Source organism: Berghia stephanieae, chromosome 9, assembly GCF_034508935.2.
Source record: "Berghia stephanieae isolate SIO BIC M18660-M18661 chromosome 9, UCSD_Bste_1.3, whole genome shotgun sequence".
In the NCBI taxonomy this organism is placed as follows: Eukaryota; Metazoa; Mollusca; class Gastropoda; order Nudibranchia; family Aeolidiidae; genus Berghia; species Berghia stephanieae.
Window position 1 is genome coordinate 7,534,300 of NC_088368.1, and position 23,004 is coordinate 7,557,303.

At 36.2% G+C, this 23,004-nt stretch overlaps 2 protein-coding genes across 12 annotated transcripts in view; one reads left to right on the forward strand and one right to left on the reverse strand.

Moving 5' to 3' along the window:
- Window positions 1-3,076: 3,076 nt before the first annotated feature.
- LOC144979580 (uncharacterized) lies at window positions 3,077-13,081 on the reverse strand. Of its 2 annotated transcripts, none has more exons than XM_078926324.1 (5): window positions 12,975-13,081; window positions 9,118-9,311; window positions 7,586-7,687; window positions 6,572-6,697; window positions 3,077-5,169 (listed from the first exon to the last, which is right to left on the reverse strand). In XM_078926324.1, the coding sequence occupies exons 2-5, from the start codon at window positions 9,271-9,273 to the stop codon at window positions 5,026-5,028; spliced, it is 528 nt and encodes a 175-aa protein (XP_078782450.1). In that variant the 5' UTR covers window positions 9,274-9,311; window positions 12,975-13,081; the 3' UTR covers window positions 3,077-5,025. The 2 variants fall into 2 exon arrangements, with proteins under 2 accessions (XP_078782450.1, XP_078782452.1); XM_078926326.1 differs by having other exon boundaries at window positions 12,997-13,079.
- Window positions 13,082-21,798: 8,717 nt separating this feature from the next.
- LOC144979581 (uncharacterized) overlaps window positions 21,799-23,004 on the forward strand; it is a 35,182-nt gene continuing 33,976 nt past the window's right edge. For 5 of the 10 annotated variants that reach the window (XR_013646734.1, XR_013646736.1, XM_078926331.1 and 2 more), the window contains exon 1: window positions 21,813-21,925. The gene's annotated coding sequence lies outside the window, so the exon portion shown is untranslated. Of the gene's footprint in view, window positions 21,926-23,004 lie in introns of all 10 variants that reach the window. The other 5 variants (XR_013646735.1, XM_078926328.1, XM_078926330.1 and 2 more) reach the window with 2 other exon arrangements.

The following is a 23,004-nucleotide window of genomic DNA, read 5'->3' on the forward strand; positions in this document are numbered from 1 at the left end:
TCATCACCAGATCTTTAGAGTCCATCAAAAGGTGGAGCCAATCTCTGAATTAGAGGAACTCAAGAAAGAAATCGGAAGACAGAAAAGTCAATGAATACAATCTTGCACCTGCTGATATGTAATTGTGATAAGTACTTATTCATACTAGGTTTGTATCTTGGACGTGATCTATGATGGCGTGAATTTGTTGAAGAACTGATAAAGAAGAGCTTCTTTATTAATCATTTTACTGTAACCACAAGATGTTGCCGGTGAATGAGAGAAGTGGTAGGTACTCTTTGAAAGGGCAGATAACAGCGAGGATTCCAGAGTTATGATCACCCATGAGACCTGATTGATGTTTCAACTATTACCATGAAAGAAAAACTCCTCAATTCAACTAGATAGGCAACTGCCAGTATTTTTTTTAAAATCGCTTTAAACATTTAAGTGGGAAAATAAAGTATCAATTAATCATATTACTGTATTAGTACCCTGCCTTATATTGTTAACTCTTTTTTATCATTTTGTTTCTGATTTCGTATTGTTTCTATTATCTTGACTTTTTTCTGCACTTTTCATTTCTTTGACTTTCTTTAAAATCAAGGGATTCTACTCATACAATATCATCAAAGCTGCCAATTACAGCCAAGTTACCTCCCTTACATTTATAATGTACAATGTGGAGGTTAACTCCTGCATTCATCTGGGGCTAAAGTCAACAGAGGATTTGTTGTTTTTGTTCTGTTTTTTTTTAAGGTTTTTACGGTGCTTGCAAGATAGAGAAAAGATGCTAGACTTGCAATTAAAAGGACATGAGAAAAAGTAAGATGAAGGGGAATGGTTCAATTTGCTTGTTTTGTTTTGTTTTGTTTTTAAGTTTAAGTTGGGTTTTGCGGCGCTTGCAACACATTTAGGTCATATCAGCCCCAGTAAAAAGGAAGAAAGTGGGATAGTAAAGTCTTAAAATTACAATTAAAGTACATAAGAAAAGGTAGACAAAGGAGAATTAGTTCAAATACAGAGATGTAGATTCCAAGCACATTATCACTATCAGTGTAGTTAGTTTGATGTCATCATAATGTCTTAGCCCCGCGGTTTTTTGCATAGCTTGCGGCGGCAATTAGGGAAAATTTTCTGATTTGCACTGCAGCCGCAAAATCTGCACGTTTTGCAAATTTTGGACAAATTCTTTGATTCCTTTTTTATTATTGTTTTTGCGAAATTTGCGTTTCCCGCAGTGATGAAGATTGGGTGCCACTGAACTTCATGGGGTGCCAGGGCTGAATGATGTCCCCGAAGATGAAATTCGACGTTACACCAAAGAAACTAGGACCAGTTGCCCTTAGGAACAGTCCAACACAAACACTAAATTTGCAGCTTTTTTGGGATTCTTGCCAGGAAACTGTGCCTTCCCTCACAGCTTGTGCGCGCCGTTATATGTTTTCAACCATCAGCTCTGTTGATGTTGAAAGGAGTTTTTCTTTATACAATATGATTTTATGTGATCGAAGGAGAAGGTTGAGCCAGGCAACCCTGAAAGCTTTGATTTTTCTTTATTATAACAATTTCATTGACAGCAATTTTTTATTGTAATTTTGTTTTCCAAACTTTGTGCCTATTTCCAAATCAGCATAATTTCTGACAAAATTTGCTAGACATGATGGTGGTTTTTTCGTGGATCGACCAATTGGCCTGAACTGTTATCAATTGAAAATGTTTGACACGGCAAAATCAGCAGAAAATTTCTGAGAAAATCTAAACATTGCGGAAGATTATCATCACTAGCAACAAAAAAGGAGAATATAGACGAAGTGGGGCTAAAGACACAGCAAGACTGGCCTTCCTACATGGGAGTTTGTTTGTTTGTTTTTAAGGGTTTTACGGCGCTTGCAACACATTTAGGTCATATCAGCGCCAGTAAATAGGAAGAAAATGGGATAGTAAAAAGTTCTGTAACTACAATTAAAGCACCCAAGAAAAGGTAAGACAAAGGGGAATTGGTTCAAATAGGAGACAGATGTAGATTCCAAGAGCACACTATCAATATTTAGTTTAAGACCACTAAAGTCTCATCCAGACACAAGCACAGGTCCCCACTAAGAGGAATACACTTACAAATCATATATAATATAAAGAAAACATAATACAGTGCTTAACAGAGAAATGGTTTACAAGGGAAAAAAATATCATCTCCCAAAACTAACTATACATTTGACTGTTTCCCTCTCAGAAAGCAAGTTGGAAAACAGATATAGGGGGATAGAAGACGCAGTAAGTACCTCCCTGCCCACTATGGGAGGTCAGGAACCCCATTTAGGATGGGAGGTTGAAAAGCTAGTCTAACACAAAAGAAGTTAAGGAACCACAGCCACAAAATTGATATAGTATGAAGAATTCTTTATTTTTATTAAGTGAAAATTTATTGCGGTTAAAATATTGTCTTCTTCACAAACAACTGATTGGCATGTATAGTTTAATACTTGGTACTTTTAAGTATTATTGAAAACCGATGGACGTACACACATTTTCAGAGAGTAACGTTGCAGATTACTATTTAACAAAGAATTATGATTAGTTAAAAACATTCAAGTTTGTAAAACATTTTAAAAATTTGAATTATATTCCTAGTTGAATTGAACATAACAAAGGTTATTCATCATTATCACACATTGTATGGGAGAGTTGCTAACAACAGTGAACTTGCTGGCATTAATTGAGTTCAGTTCCACTGACTAAGTGTCCCATAATTTAAAATTAAATAAGAATGAAATATCCTTATTATTCTTGTCAGTTTTTGTTTTGTTTTTAGAGGTTTAACGACACTTGCAACACACGTGTCATTTAAGCAGTACGAAAACAAAGCGACAGGTTCAGATAAAAGGGAGAACATGAGAAGACGATAGAAGAAATGTACCTCTGAATTTAGTCTGAGACAAAAAGCATTGCCTCAAATGGATCTTTGCAGAAAATGTAAACATATTTGTATTACCACTAACAATATATATATATATATATATATATATATATATATATATATATATATATATATATATATATATATATATATATATATATATATATATATATACGAGGGCTCTTTCAGAAATAACAGAATAATGCCCATTGCTCAGCAACCAGTGGAGATTTTTTAATTCTGTAAACGACATGATATTCCTTATTTCCTTACGGATATTCCCAGGAATTATGAAGTGCATCATTTTGTACAATGAATTTCTAGACGATTTTAAAGATGGCGGCCCACCTTGAAACTTGGTCAAAGGAGGAAATCAGAGCTGTCATACGTTTTTTGAACGCCAAAAGTCTGAATCCTACCGAAATTCATAAAGAACTTCAAAGTGTATATGGTGAGCATGTTATAAGCCGTACACAAGTCTATCACTGGGGTAATTTGTTTGAAGCCGGCCATTCCGACTTGACAGACAGGGAAGGGAGAGGGCGTTCGATAACTGCGACGTCAGAAGACAATGTGAAGCGAGTTGATGAGCTTATTCGTCAAGACAGGAGGTTGAAACTTCATGAAATCGCAAGCAGTCTTGAAATTTCGGAAACTTCTGCCCATAGAATTGTATTTGATTAACTTGGCTACAGAAAAGTCAGCGCAAGATGGGTTCCTCAGCAATTGACAGACAATCATAAAGAACAAAGATTGGACATCTGCAGGGAACTTTTGAGAAGAAGCAAGAGCTCACGCAGGGTTCACGGGCATACTGCCAACGCCGGCGGAGACTTTCTAGGGTACGATGTGACTTTTCTTGACAGCATAGTCACCGGTGATGAGACTTGGTTGCACCATTGCACCCCAGAAACAAAGCAAGATTCGATGACATGGAAACATCCATCCTCACCTGTCGCGTGGAAATTCAAAGTCATGCGGTCAGCAAAGAAAATAATGGGAACTGTTTTCTGGACAGTCGTGGTGTTATTCTGTTCGAAACCTTACAACCTAGAGAAACAATCAATGCTGCAAGGTACTGCCAAACTCTTGACAAGCTTAGGGAGGCCATTCGCAGAAAGCGCCCAGGGCAGTTGACCAACGGGGTCATTTTGCAACACGACAACACTACACCCCACAAGGTTAGCTGGAGAAATATGGATGGGAGATTTTGCCACACCCACCACACAGTCCAGACCTCGCACCATCTGATTATCACCTTTTTGGGCCACTGACACGTGAGCTGGCAGGAAAGCGCTTTGATGTCGATGAAGAGCTTGTTGACCATGTGCAGAAATGGCTACAAAACCTTGACGGAAATTTCTTCCGAGAGGGTATCTATTCCATGGTGCGCGTTGGCAGAAGTGTGTCGACAGACTTGGCTGTTACATAGAGAAATGAAGGACGAGTCAAGGTATGAACACGTGCAAGAATTTTGTTGATAGCATAAAAAACGCGGATTTTACAGGCATTTTTCGGTTAATTATGAAAGAGCCCTATATATATATATATATATAATACATGCATAACATAGATTATCACATAACATAAAACAAATAAGAATCATTCATGGGAAGAAAAAAGATTTAAAACTGCAGCAAGACCTACCCAGGCTCCTAGCCTAAGATGAGATCCTAGAGGTTGATCTCTGAGATCACAAGGACAGAAAGCAACATACTATATAGGGACAACGGATATGAGTTGCATTGTCATCACATGAAAAATATTAAAACAGAGGATGTTTTCATCATCATCATTGCCTTTTTCACAACCAGTTTCCATCCCTCTCTCTCTTGAGCTAACTTTTTCAGCTCGTTCCTTGTCTTATCACTTATCTGTGAGGATGTTTTACAAAGGAAAAAAAAATGATCTCTCATTAAAAAAGTATGAAAACATTGGCCATACATCAATGGCATGCTGTGATCTCCAACCAGGATTAGGATTTTCTATCACCCTATGTGTATAGGAGTAATAGGTCCATCTAGATAATAAATAAACTCTAAAAGTTGTGTCGAACAAATCATTACACAGGAGGTGATCATTGTCATCTTGTTTTAAATTGTTGCCCAGGAATAAGTTATTATTCTTGATTAATGCTCAGATTCCTTGTCTTTGAGAATGAGGTCCATGTAGGCACAATCGATGAGACTGGTCTGTTGGATATCCAGGTCCTTCATAATACCCTCAGCAATCCTCTGGCCCTCTTCCACTGTCTGATCGTCCCGTAGAACTACCTGAAAAAGATTTATACAGTAAAAATTATAAATATATTAATATGTTTATTAATTCCCAATTCACCATTCATTAGCAGGATATGGGGAATGAAATTTTGTATTAGTGCACACTCACAATATCCATCGGGCAAAACTTATTCTCAACCAGGTTGAGCTGGGTATTGTGTGTAAAATACCTTATCTAATGACAGGGGAGGAGGACCAGAACTTTTTAATTGTTATTTTCTTTTTTAATTAGGTGGAGGGGTGGCAATACATTATAATTGTGATAAGTAATCACAAACCATTTGAAGACCACAGGGGAAAAGGGCACATGTCACAACTCAAATTTTACTAATTATGGCCCTTAGCATATATCCTTCATTTGTCAGCTTAAAATAAAAATATGAATTTACTGAATAAAGGCACAAGTAGAATGATAAAGAGAGAAGAAAAAAAAAACTGATAAAGAGTAAAAGACTTCTAAAATTTAATATCGTGTTCCAACAACAGAGTCAGTGTGACGTGTATCAATTTTCCCATGTGGTATTCATTTGTTAGGCTTTTAAAAAATTTCTTTTTCGTTGTATTATTCTATTTGTTTTGGGGTTTTTTGTTTGTTTTTTTCTAATTTTTAGGGGGTTTTTTTTCTCAATATGTATAATATTATCGCCCAAATACTCCCAAGCCTTAAAGGCTAACTCCGCCTAGAGTAATTCCAATGTGCCCTTGCTGGTCCCAAGCTGGGGAAAATGAGGAGGGTTGGGCGTATGGTTAGCAGCCCCACCCACTTGACAAATACAAAGCTCAACAGAACACAATAGTGTATTTACTGGCTTGAGTCAAGGGTATGCCTCCCCAGGAGATTTTGTGGGAATGGGAGGGAGTATGACGAGGTGTAGTGAAAGCCGCAAGGAAGCCAGATCAAATGACACAAGACAAGTAGTTGTCTTGGATAAGATGATAAGGAAAGGTTGGTGCTAATTGGTCTGTATTATGTACAGACCAATTAGCATCAACCCTTTCCTTATCATCTTATCCAAAACACGTTTGACACATGGCGGCAGCCTGTCTAGCTGACATCATAAAGCTGACCGTATCCACAGAATCTGATCACTTGTACATTTACATAGGTGTTAAGTTATGATACAAGACACAATGACATTGATTCTTCCGCAGCTCCGCATGTCAGCAAATTATCATCACTGATTTTTATTTTATTCCTTTTCCTCCAGATAGTTAAATCAGGCCTGCCCTGATTTTATCTGGACGATTGATTGCTATGCTATAATTTAGCCACTTTGTCCAATTAATTCCATTTGCTCAATATTTCCCAAATAATCTCTCCCTTTTTCTATTTGTTAAACCAATACAGCATATCTGTGCAAATTCAATCATTAACCAGTCAGAACAGTTTGCTTACCTCCAGTTCCATAAAATGGCCCAAGCCCTCCACTTGATCCAGGTGAATTCTAGTCTGACCACACATGATCAGCAGTCTGTCTTTCTTGACAACCCCAAGGATTCCTAAAGCACTGGATAATGCAGACTGAAAAAGATGGGAAATTGGAGATAACAGAGTGAATGATGAACTTATAATAAAAATCAATCTTGGGCAACTATTATGGGAAAAGATAGTGAAACAGGTAGAAATGTTTTTTTAAGAATTAAAAGATCAATACTTACACATGATACGTTTGACTTTTTTTTTTTTTGTTGTTGTTTTTAGAGGTCAATGTCACTTGCAATACATATGAGTCCTTTATGCACCAGGAAAAGTAAGGTGACAGGCTTAGATAAAAGGGGGATCAGAAGTAGATGATTTAAGAGTTAAACTGCAACAATGACATCTAACATAATATCAGACAGAAAAAAGAAAATTTATAAATGAAGAGTTTAGTACCAATGATAAAGTAAGGTAAACAGACAAGACATAGTTAATCATCATTCATCATTTAATCCTTTACATTCCTTGTGTAACATAGGGCTTTGTAAAGCACTTTGAGCACGTTTAGTGGATATTGCGCTATATAAAAGCTCTATTATTTTTTTCCAAAAGTACATCTCCACCGTATTCTGTTCTGTGTCTTCTTCATCTCTCCCCCAGGACATTCTAGCCAACTTCACCTCTTCCTCACAAGACCTTCTCCGTGTTTTCCTTGGCCTCCCAACCTTCCTTTTTCCCTGGGGGTTCCAGTCCACAGCATGTCTCATAATGTCTCTTGTTGGCTTTCTGAAATTGTGACCAATCCATTTCCATTTTCTTGTTGAGATTTGTTTGCTAATTTCCTCTTGTCCAGCTTTTAACCACAAGTCTTTATTACCAATTTTCTCAGGCCATCTGATACGGCTTAGGAGTATGTTTCGAGGACATTGGATGTATTATTGATTAAAGTAAGACATGATTATTGGATAGGATAATTATCTTTTTACTTACCTTCATATTTTGGTCATCTTCAACATCCACCAATTTAAAATCAGACAATTTGGGCCCTTCTTGATCCGATCTGTTGTACTGAACCAAAACAGATTTTCTTCCCTGCAAAATGATACATAAATCTTATATTAAGGCAGAGATTGTATTAAAAATGAAACCCAACCTTGTACAGAGAAAATAACTTAAACTTTCTTTTCTTTAAAAATTCAATTTTGCCATTGCAGGCTGTTTTTTTAATATCTTGTCTTATTTTTTCAAGAATACCTTCACCTGAAGTTTCATTAATAAATAGAAAGGAGCCACACACTTACACACAAAGTGATGAGCATAAAATCAAATCTAAAACCCACCTCTGCATTAACAGATATTTTTGGTAAGGAACATAAAACAAATGTGAAAAGTTGACCCCTTTAATGGTTTGAAATATTAGACAATTACAAATATTTACATGACTGTAAAACTAAGGAACAGTCTAATGCAAAGACAAACCTTTTAAGAAACCTATACAAAGGGAAATGGGAACTTAAAGATATCAGTCATGTACAAAGATACTAGCAGGCAAGCCCATTAATTTTTTGAAACTGTCAGTATATTATAATAATCCGTAATGAAGTGTTATGATTTTTGTGAAATATAAGAAAATAAAATGGGACAATTACCATATTCGCCATAGATGTGCTTTACAATATATGTGGTCCGTTTGAAATTAAAAACATACAAAAATTCCATGAGGACAAAAACACAGGATGCAAGATGAGAGGAAAACTTTTAAATGGTCACAAAAGATATTTATTAAAAAATATAACTCTACATCCTCATTCAAGAGCACATCATATTCATATATAAAGATGAATTACTTACAGAAGAACTGATCTACCCAACCCACCATGGGAAAACTTTTAGCCCTCAACCATAACATTAAAATCATTTTCCTTAGAACTTATACTTATAAGAATATTTCAGGCTAGGACTTTAAGAAATAGAAATTATTTTTGAATGCTTTGGCTTCGTCCATTCACTGGCTTATCAACATGTCCATCCAACTCACTTGACTTGGTGGGCATCGAAGTCGATTAACAAATGCAAACTGGAATTGTCTTTGATTATAAATATGTTTATATAAGTTTACTTATTTGGGCTGTTATTCCTCAAATAAAAAAGTACCAATTTCTTTAAATGAATGTGATAAAATGCACAAAATCTTTTTATATAAAAGCCAAACAGAGAAAAAGATTGTGTTGCTATATTGTCAATGAGACTTATCATAGCTCAGAGAATTACTGAAAAATGTGGTACATAATGATGACATATTTGCTGGTTCAGTGTCAGTCTATCCTTTTTTTTTTTAAATTGTGAAAACAGGGGAGTAAATATGTAAACATAACACCTCAGTTATATAACTTTTAACACACAAAACCAGATTGTTAACTGATTTACATTACATCTACAAAGACTAAGAAAAAATTCCTAGCAATAAATTAGAGTAGAAGCAGATCCAATAATGCAACTTTCATTCCAGAAATCTTTCTTACTTTGTACTGTCGAAGTTTCAATCTTCCATTTGGGACATTGAAGAATGTATCCTCTTGTTGAATATGAATGCCTTCATCTTTAGACAGTTGTATTGCCCTCTTTTTCAAATCTTCTAAATTCTCCACTCTTGCTTTGATCTCAACATTCCGTGGCATTCTTCAATGACGTCCAATAAAAAGATAGCCTGCAGAACCTTTGTGAATAATAATAATAATAATAATAATAATAATAATAATAATAATAATAATAATAATAATAATAATAATAATAATAATAATAACAATAACGATAATAATAAATGGCATTTGTATCGCGCCGTACCCCGATTTCATCAGGCTCTAGACGCTTTACATTCTTAAAATAAAGAAATACAATGAAAAATAAAAACATAGCAATTTCAATTACTTACATAGAAACAGACATTATATTTCACACACATGATAGGAAATCATGAGACAAAAAGGTGAGTTTTCAATTTAGATTTCAAAGCTGATAATGATTCAGAACGTCTAATATTCTGGGGGAGAGCGTTCCAAACTGGGGTGTCAAACATTCAAAAGATTATTCACCAATTTTGCAGGATGTTTTAGGTTTAGATAAGATTGTTCAATCGCTATTATTATTTCTACTCTGAAAATACGAGTGTACAAGGTCATATAAATATACAGGGGCATGACTATTTAGTGTTTTAGTTATATATATAATCCAACAGATTTTATAGATGATGCATTTCTAAACAGGTAATCAGTGCAACTCTCTAAGGAGATCAGAAGCAGATGATTTTTTGTCTTTTTTTTCAAAACTACATAGTCTTCTTTGAATGAATGAATGAATGAATGAATGAATGAATGAATGAATGAATGAATGAATGAATGAATGAATGAATGAATGAATGAATATGGCTGCGTTGTCTCTATGGATGCTTGTCGTGAACCATGTGTGTGTTACTTCGAGTGTGTCAGTCTGTTTCTAGTATCCAGTTAGTAATTTGTTTCCATAAATCTGTCCAGTGCAAGGGTTTCTTAGCTTTTGAATTTGAAGGTCATCATGAGTGTTGTTAAGGTGCTGAGGAAATTGGTTGTTCCTTCTGTTGTTGAAATCATATCTTCGGTTGTTTTTAAACATATTTGATATTTTTTTAGATCTTCATTCAATGTTGTTGGAAGTGAAGTTGGTGTAAGCCCTCTGTATTTGGGTGCCTGTTTGAAGTAATCATCCATCAAGGTTTGTGCTGGAATATTTTCATCTCGTCGGAGCACATGTCTGAACAGTTTCCATCTTTGCTACTTTATTCGCGTACTGACTGGTTGTACTCTGCATCTGTCATAAACATCCTCATTACTGATTCTGGCCAATGTACCCCAATAACTCGTCTCAATTGTTTGCGATGAAGGGAGTCCAGGGTGTCCAAATTCTTTTTTTAAGATCCCAGGTACCACAGTTGTACATAAGGATTGGCAGCATTAGCACTTCATAAAGGCGTATTCTTTTATTTTCATTAATGATGTTTGTCCTATTCCAAACGTTGTGTAGTTCTCTGAATGCAATTTGGGCTAGCATTTTTCTTCGTTGATGTCTTCATTCTCATGAATCAAGTTTCCGAGTTTTCTTACTTTTCCATTCCATTTGTTTCTTGTTAACCACTGTGATTTCTTTGGAGATGTTAATTAAAAGGGAGTTGCAATACTAAGGCATTTATCAGAAGTTCAGCTATGTTCAAAGAAATCAAGTGTCTAATTTTATTTATTCTTTGTGTTTCAATGTACGTTCAGTTGATAAGGTGTTTACCTTGAACTGACATTAATAGGGTACAGACGAAATCAATGCCAACATATTTTACTTTGATGGCAGATTCAACAACAGTAGTTCCGAAATTATTCGTTGGAGTATTAATTTGTTTAAGTATGTTGGGCCTGGCACTAGCATTTCATTAATTAAAATATTTTTTATCATCATTCAAAATTAATTTGTTATGATTCATCCAACTTTTAATGTCAATAAGGCAACATTCAATCCTATTTATCAATTTGCTTAAATCAGTAGCATGAACAGAACTATAGGATAGTGAAAATGAATTAAAATCAAATTTTGAAAAATACAATCTTGTAAATATATAATTAAGTCACGTGAGCATATTAATCTGATTGTATTCATAACACTATAAAACATGTTTGTTCATTGAGTGAAATTTAATACTCCTATTTCATATTGTCATTAATAATTGGTAAGCAGAGATTCCATTCTTTACTCCTATCAAACCAACATATTCTCTAATGCTGTGTATACACATATTTTTTTTTAGTAACTGAGGACATCTATTTTGACTTAAGGTGTATGTGTTGGTTTTTTTGTTTTTTTTTCAGTTTTATCATCAGATTCATCTCAACATATTACTCTTTTGAGATGATTGATCACATATGCAAACTACCACACTATGTAACACCACATATTAACACTAAACTCACACGGGAAGAGAAAGTAGGGAAAAAACCAAAGACGTTTTGGAGAAAAAAAATTGACAGGAGAGCAATCACTAGAAACACATAGAAGGAGTTGATCGTTTACTCTTTGGTTAGGGACTTGGAATGACTTTAGACCTTGGCGTCTTCACCAGTATTATGTTGGTAACCGTGACATTAGTTTCAACAGTTTGACCATTATTGACTATTTTAGGAAACACAGTAAAATAGGGTATCATTATCTTGAGCAAAATCGGGCCTGCTTGTTGAGACTTTTAAGTATTGCTTTTCTTCTAAAATTATCCCACAAATTATATAGCTACTGGGTACCAGCTGAATAAAGTCGTCAAGCCCTTTACTACATTGAAAGATAAAAAGATTTTTGAAAATTTTACCAAATCAAAGCAGGTAAGTTGAAGATGTCAAGGAGTTTTTAAATGAGCAACAAGCAATCCACTAAAAGTGAAAAAGCTCTACAAAGGGTCCCTAACCAAGATATGACGCATGTTAGGCGATATTACAATTGTTTTGGGGTGGTTTTCTTTTTGTTTTGGGGTGTTTTTGTTTTGTTTTGGGTTTTTTTATTTTGTTCAGACACAACGCCGTTAGAGACCAGGTACTCATTTAGACCCGAGTACGAGGTGAGAGTACAGAGCCTTTTCCAAGGACTCAAATATGCACCGCTCAGAAGGAACTCGAACCCTGGAACTTCTGGTCCGAAGGCGAGTGTCATACCACTAGACAGACCACATAGCAGCACCTTTATTCGCCTACATCCCATTGTCATTAGTGGATCGTTTCGTTTTATAAAATATTGCTCCAAAACAACCTCCTTTATTATACTTTATAGTTATGGTTTATAGTGACACTTCTGTGATTTTGCCAATGTGTGTAGTTTAAGCCCACTCTTCATTACTCTATATGATTTGCAAGAATCTCTCTCTCTCTCTCTCTCTCTCTCTCTCTCTCTCTCTCTCTCTCTCAGCTACAGAGGCAGAAAATAATGTCAACGGATTCAGTGTAGATAAGTTATAGTTATATTGTCTCCATGGCAAAGACAACCCCGTGATTTATTTTGAACTTTTAACTTGATATTGATACTTCCAAATTATTTATATTTTCGTTAAAAGTTGTCTAGTTGCATCAACATGTGAAAAACAATAGTTTGGGGGGGGGGGTTAATACAGCATTAGTGATTCTCCCTTCTTTTCCTTCGATCTATCTCTATCTATCTAGACGTCAAGACCTAGTGACAAGTGAATCTTGTCTTGGTCTTGGTGGTAGTAGTAGTGTATCCATAATCTGACCACCCCCATTACCCCTTCTCTTCTTCCAACTGCCAGACTACATCGCTGATTACAAAATAAGTCTATTTTGATACAATAATATATACATACATATATCTGTACAAAGCTAAACCTTATAAATAGTGACAGTGAACGGAGTTGAACAGCTGGATTAAAAACAATCTCGAGAAATGGCGCGCTTTTACATTTCCTGTCTCATTCTCAATGTTTCGCATTTAAGTATGATCCTACTCCAATCGTCTTCTGAAGGCTATTATGTCGAATTTTAATTATGACTAGCTTCTTTTCCTTTCTTTTATTTTTTTTAGGCTGTTCAGTCCTAAAGCAGTCAACTGTGTTTAAAAAGTAGCTGTACGAGTCGATGATTTTAAATAGAGGGGAATGGGATGAGGTCACGGGTAATGGTCGATGGGAAATAAATCGTCATCCATTGCTCAGATAGAGCATTCGAAAAACATAAAAATAAACACGATTTGAACACTCCTAAACATTATTTGTTTAATTTTTAGCCATCTATCCAACTAACGGTGATTCATTTGATAGCTGTTTTAGGTACAATTTGACAGAAAATACAAGGTGTTTTTCTTTTGTTTGTTTCTTGTTATTGTTTTTCTTTTTCTTCTTTTTTTTTTTTTTTTTTTTTTTTGGGGGGGGGGGGGGGATATTTAGGGAAACGATGTTAAATGATTAGATTTTGTAGGCGATAGGAAATTAATTCAGAATTTGTTTGTTAACTTATTTAATCTCCGGCGGGTCAGACTGAACCATATCTCCATTTTATAAATGCAAGATGTCTTTCAGGCATCAGTTTGAACTCGCACTTTTACTATTGAAAAAAAAAAAAAGACATCTCCGCATACGTAGGGTACTCATTCACACATAAGTCCATTTCATCACAGAAACCAACACAATTTCCTTTAAATTACAATTTTATAGTGGTGCGGAAATTTAAATGTATATGGCCTGTCGAGAAATAAATGAATATTATTATAAAACTCACTAAACACGTTGAGCCCATGGAAATGGTCTTTATAAAATTGTATTTATTTTTTTTCAATTTTTGGGGGGCTTTAAAAAATGAATTACGGTACTTTGTAAAAGAAGAAAAAAAAGTACGTCTAAGTTCAACTATCCCGCTGTTTGTCAAGCCTCAGCTTTATGTTTGGAGACACCTAAAACTTATCAAAGTTTAGCACAATACAATAATATAATAGGATAGCCTACATTCAGATGTCGATAATGAAGCCTGGGATTGTAAAAATACGAGCAAAACATGTGAATATGTAATGGGATATTGGAAAAATTGATATTTCGGGCTCAAACCCTTAATCTGCAAATCTCCATTTATTTCTTGCTTGTTTTTCTGACGAAGGGTTTTGATTCCAAGATGTCGATTTTTTGTATTGCTTCATTTCGACGCCTTTCAATTTTCACCTTCCCGCTAATTTTTTTTAATTTTTTTTTTTTTGGGGGGGGGGGGGTAGTGTTCAGGGAGTGGGACCATTACGTGGACCTGCGAGTAAAATTAATGCACTCAGCAGCCGAATCTTATGTGTGATTGGGTGGCATCAAATAAATAGTGACAAATTATTAGGGAGTAGGAACTGGTGTAAGATCAACACCAGTTTGTTTGTTTGTTTTTTCCCGATATTTTAAATTAATAACAACATTCCAACTTTAATGGATGAAAATTTTGCTTAAACCTTGTTCAGAAATGTTTCTCTTATTGCTATTTATCTAAACAGGCTTGCTATGGCACTGAGTGAGATGACTTATTCTTACAGTCGCTATAGTTTGTTTTTGTTTGTTTTTAAGGGTTTTACGGCGCTTGCAATACATTAAGGTCATATCAGCGCTAGTAAAAAAAAACAAACCCCGAAGGAAATAGGATAATTAAAGCACCCAAGAAAAGGTAAGATAAGAGGGAATTTACTCAAATAGGAAACAGATGTAGATTTCAATAGCACACAATCAAAATACTTAGTTTGAGATCACCTAAAAGTCTCATCCAAACACAAGCACAGGTCCCAACTAAGAGGGATACACTCAAATGTTTACAAATCATATATAATATGTAAACAAAACAATACAGTGCATAACAGAGAGATGATTTACAAGACAAAAATATAATCTCCCAAAACTCTAACTATACAGTTGACTGTTCCCTCCCAGCGAGGGTATCCAGCCAGGACCTGGACAAAACCAAATAATCTCACTCCAATACATAGACAGAAAGCATGTTGGAAAACAGATATAGGGGGAAAGATGACACAGTAAGTGTCTCCCTGTCCACTATGGGAGGTAAGGAACCCCATCCATCAGTCGCTATAGTATACTTCTGCGTCTCTGTCTTATATTGTCTGTCTTGGTAAGTTTCATTCCCAGTTCAAAACATTAGATAGACGACACAAGCAGCCCGTTAGGTGCTTATATACATTTTTCGGACAAAGACAAAACTGTTAAAAAACAGGGAGGTCTTCGAATTTTTACGTACGTCTCCGACGGGACGAGGAGAAATGCCTCTCACAAAGACATAACACCCGACCAACTGTTCAGCAAGACATTTCATACAGGTCGGACAAGACATATCACGAAATCCCACCAGTCACCCATCGATTACGCTTCGTGTTCGCCATTCTTGAATTATGTTAGATGGAAAGGGGGGGGGGGTCGGTTTGAATGTTGAATGTATTAATGTGAAATATCACTTAATGTAAACTTTTTTAACACCATATTTCATGTAAGTTTTGTACAGTATAACCTTTCAAAGGAACCGCAATTTTCAAATAAAAGAGATGCATAATTAAGATGACATAACTATTTAATTAATTTGACCTCTCCCCTCTGAGTTCCCGGTTGTAAGCCATATTGCTATTTGCCGCAAGTCATGAAAAAGAATTACGCGCTTCGCCTCTCTGGAGAAATACTTGTAAATTTTCCTCTGTGACAAATGTGCATGTTTAATCCATTAAAAAAAAAAAGTCAGTTTTGAATTATGTAGAATTCACAACGGGAAGCGACGCCTCTAGCTTTCAAATATTAAATTGTAACAATTGTTTATGTCAGTGTGTACAAAATGTACATTTTGCTGTGTCCTTTTGAGCTCAATTTGGCAATAATAATGAGTAGTGCACATGAATCTCGTGAAATGGAAACCCCTGGTCAAGCCTGTGGGCGAGTTTAGCGATCGTTATCACAACAGAATTCACTGTGTATAGATAGAATGCGCTTGGCCAAGGAGTTCACAACATTGCCATCCGGAAGTATAACGGACCAACACACAAACTCTGTGTAACCATGAACTTTTATAGATAGTATGCAGATGACGTCACTCAGGCCTTTGTTATTGTTTTTGCCATCCGCGTTTGTGAGTTGTTCTCACTAAACTGTATTAACCACACTATAAAAGTTCATGGTTACACAGAGTTTGTGTGTTGGTCGGTTATACTTCCGGATGGCAATGTTGTGAACTCCTTGGTCAAGCGCATTCTATCTATAGTCTGGTTAATACAGTTTAGTGAGAACAACTCACAAACGCGGATGGCAAAAACAATAACAAAGGCATGAGTGACGTCATCTTCGAACTATCTATAACATTGTATTGTAAAACACCAAAATGTTCACTCATCCCAGACCCTTCGTTTTTTATATACCGTAAAGAAGAAAAATTATAAAGTATGATACTGTAACCGATGCAAAAAAAAAACAAAAAATCGGCTTAATGTCACTAACAACTCGAGCCAATTACAGTAGACATTAAAATCCATCAAAAGGTTGTGAAGATATCCACGTCAACGCGTGCACACGGGTTGTGGAACGGACAAAAGTCCATCACAAAATTATGTCGCCAATATCTACCAAAGCCAACTACCCAATCGCAGGATGGACGGAGGGCAGACAGGGGGGGGGGGGAGTGTCAGAAAAATATCGACTGCATCCTCCTGGATCAATAATGGTCTCTTTGCTTGCGAGGCTAAGGCTCTGCCGTAATCATCGTTATCTCATAGTTTTGACACTGAAGAAAAAATTACGTCAAAAGACCATTAAAACACAACAGACCCCCCCCCCCCCACACCCTCCAAAAAAAAAAACAAACAAACAAACAAAACAAAAACAAACAAACAAAACACCCCCGCCAATAAACAACAGAAAAACAAAAACAAAACCAAATAAATCGTAAGTTGCAATGGTTCAACAAATGGGATCATTTGTTTCCTAAATTGAGAAATTAGGGAGCAGCCATCGGTGTTAGATAATAATTATCACACTTGTTCAGATTTTTGTTTCCTAAAGCACTACTAACGGTAACTCGCATGGCGCTGCACAAACCTAAAAATGACGTCAAATATATAAGAGTGGATTTTGAGTGTCAGCGCTCTACAAACATAGCTATCGTGTCATAAAAGTGAAAGACCATTACCACCTTTAGTACCAGGCTACCAATCTGGTAGCCCTCCATTTTTTTTTTATTTAGCATGAATTCATCACCACTATGGTTTGTCATAATATTGATATATCAATGTGGCATTTCAAGATAAAATATTTTACCACGCCATCCTTTTAAATTTTGTAATGCGATGAGGTCTTGTAGTATGTCACTCGCCTTCGGACTGGAAGGTCCAGGGTTCGAGTCTCGCTCTGAGCGACCATAGTTGAGCACATTCTCTCACTGTACTCAGGTGTAAAATGAGTACCTGGGTGTTCACAGCGTTATCTCTGCCGTAAAGAAATTGTAATATCGCCTTACCGACGTCATAATGTCTCATGTTAAGTGTTGCTGTTGACTAATGACCCCGTTTAACGCGATTTGAGCACCTTAGTGGATATTACACTATACAAATGCTCACGTTTGTATTGTGTGAAAAGTTATGAATTGTGTTCACGATCTGGAAAGTGGGGAGTGGGGTGTAGCCATCGTTAGGTTATAGCCTGACACCGTGGCCTTCGTAAAGTTATGTCCTGATACTGACCAAAAAATGACGTCAAAATGCCAGTCTTTTGCCACAAAAGAAAACAAATCGTGAGTTGTATTCAATAGTTCAACCAATGAAATAACTTGTTTCCATGAGCTTACTAACGACAACTCACAAGGCGGTGCAAAAACCAAATAATGACGTCAAACTGCCAGTCCTTTTGGATTTCAGTATCAGGCTATTACATAACGATGGCTTCGCTGACACTGAGCGTAGCCATCGTTATGTTATAGCCTGATACTGAAATCCAAAAGGACTGGCAGTTTGACGTCATTATTTGGTTTTTGCACCGCCTAGTGAGTTGTCGTTAGTAGAGCTCATGGAAACAAGTTATTTAATTGGTTGAATTATTGAATACAACTCACGATTTGTTTTCTTTTGTGGCAAAAGACTGGCATTTTGACGTCATTTTTTGGTCAGTATCAGGCCATAACTTTTCGAAGGCCACGCACTGAGACCCAAAAGGACTGGTCTTTTGACGTCATTATTTGGCTTTTGCATCGCCTAGTGAGTTGTCGTTAGTGGAGCTCATGGAAACTAGTGGTCCCATTGGTTGAACTATTGAATACAACACACGATTTGATTTCTTTTGTGGCCAAAAACTGGTCTTTTGACGTCATTGTTTGGTCAGTGTCAGGCTATAGATAGTTCGAAGATGACGTCACTTAGGTCTTTGTTATTGTTTTTTGCCATCCGCGTTTATGAGTAATGCTCACTGAACTGTATTAACCCGACTATAAACGTTCATGGATACACACAGTTTTGTGTGTTGGTCCGTTATACTTCCGGGTGGCAATGTTATGAGTTTCTTAGCCAAGCGCATACTATCTATATGTTAACTATGACGACGGTTGGGGGCTTGAGGTCCAATCAAAGAGTTATGGCTCTTCAAGTACCCATCTAAGCTACACCTTGTAAACTACAATATGTTGTTCACCTTGGTTATTCTAAATGGAGGAATGCGTTAAACGGTGATTTCACTCCCTCAGGGTTCGATTTTTACGGAGAAAACTATAATGAGTTGACCAAATTGAATTAGTTGGGTGTGATTGTTTTCTAAGAGTGAGGTCACTCTTGCTGTGTCCTCTATCCCCCTATTATCCAATTTCCCTTTCCACGTTGCTCTTTATCTTTGTTATTGATTACGATAACTTAGTTTTTTTCCTGGTCCTTGCCGGGGTCATTAGCTGAGAGGGAGGCAGTCAATATGAAGTTCATTTGTTGTTTTTTTTTAAATAGATGATATTTTTTTTGGGTGAAAAATCTCTCTGTTATATATTATTATTCATTAAAAAGAGTTTTGAATATAATATTGTATTTTGTAAGCATTTGAGTGTATTGCTTTTAGCGGGACCTTTTGCTTTTGATGGGATGGGATTTTCAGGTAATGTCAAAACTGATTCATTGGATGGATTGCTCGTGGAATATTTTAGTTCCACATTTGAACAGTTTCCGTTGTCTTACTCTTTCTCTCGTACTTTTAATAACTTTCCTCTATGATCTTTCTTGTTAATTAATAATAATAATAATAATACTGCACACTTATACTTATAACGCCAACCTCTCGTGCAATATGAGCTCTAGGCGCTTTACAAAAATAAAATATATATCATTATTTAAACAATGACTACAGCTATTAGATACAGACATATTCAATATCTAAAATGCTTTCAACATAGAAATACATTTTAAAAGAAAAGAAAACCAAGTAAAGAAATGTTTTCAAAGTAATAATGTCTTTAGCCTGCTTTTGAATGCCTCTAGGGATTCTGTGTTTCTTATCTCAAAAGGTAATTTATTCCAAATGGAGGAACCAGATGATGAAAAAGCTATTTCAGTTAACTAATCAATAGGTATTACTTGCAATTGGAAAAATGATTTCATTTATAAACCAACAGCAGATGATGTGACATTTAATAAATATAATTATTATATGTATTTTTTGTACGTCAAATGACGTCATTGGTGTGTTTATGGATTGTTTCCGCTCAAATTATGGGCCATAAACATTGTTTGATTTAATCCCCGTCAGTCAAACAGTCTTATCAAAAGTGGTATCGCACTCATCTTTATTGGAAATGAATCGATTTCTTCCCCAATTTGATTTCAACCCTCGACAAAATGGATCTCGTTCTTTATCAAAATGTCATGATGTGGATCTAACTTGCACTGAAATGACCCGGAAATGACCTTAAAGTGTCGCAAGCGCCCTAAAAACGAATGAAAAGCAAACTAACAAACAAACAAACAAACAACAAAACAAAACGTGTTCTAAGAGTGAAATGAACACATTGTCATAGTAACTACAATAATCTAACGCTTTTGAAACAAATGGCCCTTTATCACTGGATTACTGGTGGTTATAGAATGTGTGGCTTTCCTGCTTAGTGGGGTCAAGTCTTGGCTTTTACAGTATAGATATCAAGGGGAAATGAGAGTGGTCAGTGAGGGTAATGTTGTAAAAAATACTCTAACTCCAGGATAATACATTAGTAAGTTAACGATTACCTTTCCAACCTGAAGCGATCGACGAACGACGTGGGAGATAATGAAGATCTGTTCTAAGACTCTTAGGACAGATCTTCGTTTCCATCCACGTCGTCCGTCGACCACTGTAGGTTGTTGGGAACGTCATCGTTAACTTGATATTACCCGACTCGACTGATGAGCAAATTAATCCCTGGATTCCGCGGATGGCAAAAAACAATAACAAAGACGCGAGTGACGTCATCTTCGAACTATCTATAAAGTTGACGTCACTCAGGTCTTTGTTATTGTTTTTTGCCATCCGCGTTCATGAGCAATTCTCATTTAACTGTATTAACCAGACTATAAACGTTCATGGTTACACACAGTTTTGTGTGTTGGTCCGTTATACTTCCGGATGGCAATCTTGTGAGCTTCTTCGCCAAGCGCATACTATCTATAGATAGTTCGAAGATGACGTCACTCAGGTCTTTGTTATTGTTTTTTTTTTGCCATCCGCGTTTATGAGTAATGCTCACTGAACTGTATTAACCTGACTAATAAACGTTCATGGATACACACAGTTTTGTGTTTTGGTCCGTTATACTTCCGGAAATACAACGGACCAACACACAAATCTATGTGTAAGCTTAAACGTTTATAGTCTGGATAATACCGTTTAGTGAGAATTACTCATAAACGCGGATGACTAAAAGCAATAACAAAGACCCGAGTGACGTCAACCTCGTTCTATCTATAGGAAGTGACGCACATTATTGTAAGAGTGCATAACGACGTCCAACAGGCGAATTGTATGAAATGGGAATCCGATCCCCTACATACATATACATACACATGAGAGAGAATCAGTTATAGATAGATAGATAGAATAATAAATAGATAGATCGATAGATAGATAGATAGATAGATAGATAGATAGATAGATAGATAGATAGATAGAGGGGATGTGTATGAGATGAGTAGTGTCGTGAAGTTGTAGTCTGGTCTTAGATTTTCCCGATGCAGACGATTCCTTTTTTTTTCATTTTATGAATTTGTAAAACACAATTTAGGACACCAGGAACAGTTTCAACAGTTTACTTTTCCTTTTTATTTGATGAAAGGGGATGGTAGGAACGTTCCAAGTTTGATCATGATAGCTGATTTTTTAAAAAAAGGAACGAACGGAAGGCGATAATATTAAGGATACATCTACAAAAATAATACATATTATATCTCAAATTGGGTCATTCTGAAGTGATTGACAGTATCTAGGCCACTCCTGCCGCCTGCTTGTTGGGTCAATCCAGTTATAAACGTTACAAAAATAGAGACTATGTCAGCCTAATAATCTCTTTTCGAGCAATAATCTTCCTTGCCTTACCGCCTCACTGCCGCTCGCCGACAGCCTCGGCAACAAGCAGCAAAGCAACAAGGCTCTAAACCACGAAGAAGGAACTTGGGTCAGAAAACTATTTTTCGCACGCATGCGCAGTGATGTTGACACTTCTTTGATGGCGGCGTCCACAATCCAAAAATCTTCTGAAACGTGAGTGTTTTGGCGAATCTTTGGACAATTTAGAACCCTATGTCAAATACAATGTGAGTTTTGAAAGACCGAAACCTGTATCTTTATTTCTGTTTTCAGTAGAATTCATTATATAATACAGGAATGGTGAATCGGATGGTTTTACGCGGAGGCCCAAAGCGTCAACTTGTTTTCCTCCTCTTTTCCTCGCCTATAGCCTATGCCGACCCCCACCCCCAATAAAGAAAAAAAGTCATATTCAGGTGTCAACCTGATTCACAGGAGAGCCCGATGACTGCATCCCTTCACGGCATCGATTGATTACTCTCGTTTTTGCCTGTGCAATGTATATCGTAGTCACTGGTACTTAGAATGGCCCCTTACTCATCGTTACCCTTTCTTTTCTTTAAAAAAAAAATTGGAAAAAAAGAGGCCATACTCTGACGAATTTTTTTTTTTTTAATTAAAAAGGCCACAAAATACAACATTCTTCAACAGATAAGGTAGGCTCAGTCTTGAGACTTGATTTTAGCAATATATTTGAGTTATCCCTTACTTAGACTAGAACCGAGATAAAAACCGGTGATGAGAAAAATGCACACATTTTTTATTTTTGTGCTCAATCCTAAGCCTAAGGTCAACAAGGGCCCATATTTCTTCCACTAATAATGGCATGCAGAATGGAGGTGAGAAATTTTGTACTCAACAAAAGTCTGTCAATTACAGTTTACAGTTGTCAACACTTATTGTCACCTAGTTTCTCAGTCTCATACTCAGATTCAGATTATTTTTACTGTTGCATCTTGATCTGGACTGGAGACCATTCTATTGGATGCAAATAAATAAAGAAAATTATTTGTAGAGTTGTGCCTTGTACTTGTACTCATGCCCTCAGCTAGCTAAAGCCTTTTTGGCACCTCAGTGAGCTTTCTCCTTGACAACCTAGTTTTCTGATTTCATCCCTGCTATAGAAGTAGAGTTTGTCTCTGTACCTAAGCTGATACAGATGATGATGATGTCATTCGCCCAATGGGTGGGATCAACAAATTGATATAGATGACCCTGATTCCAATTTATATTGTCATATTTTATTATTTCAGAAATCCTTTCCACTCAACAGTACATGAATATCTAAGACCAGTTTAGACATGAT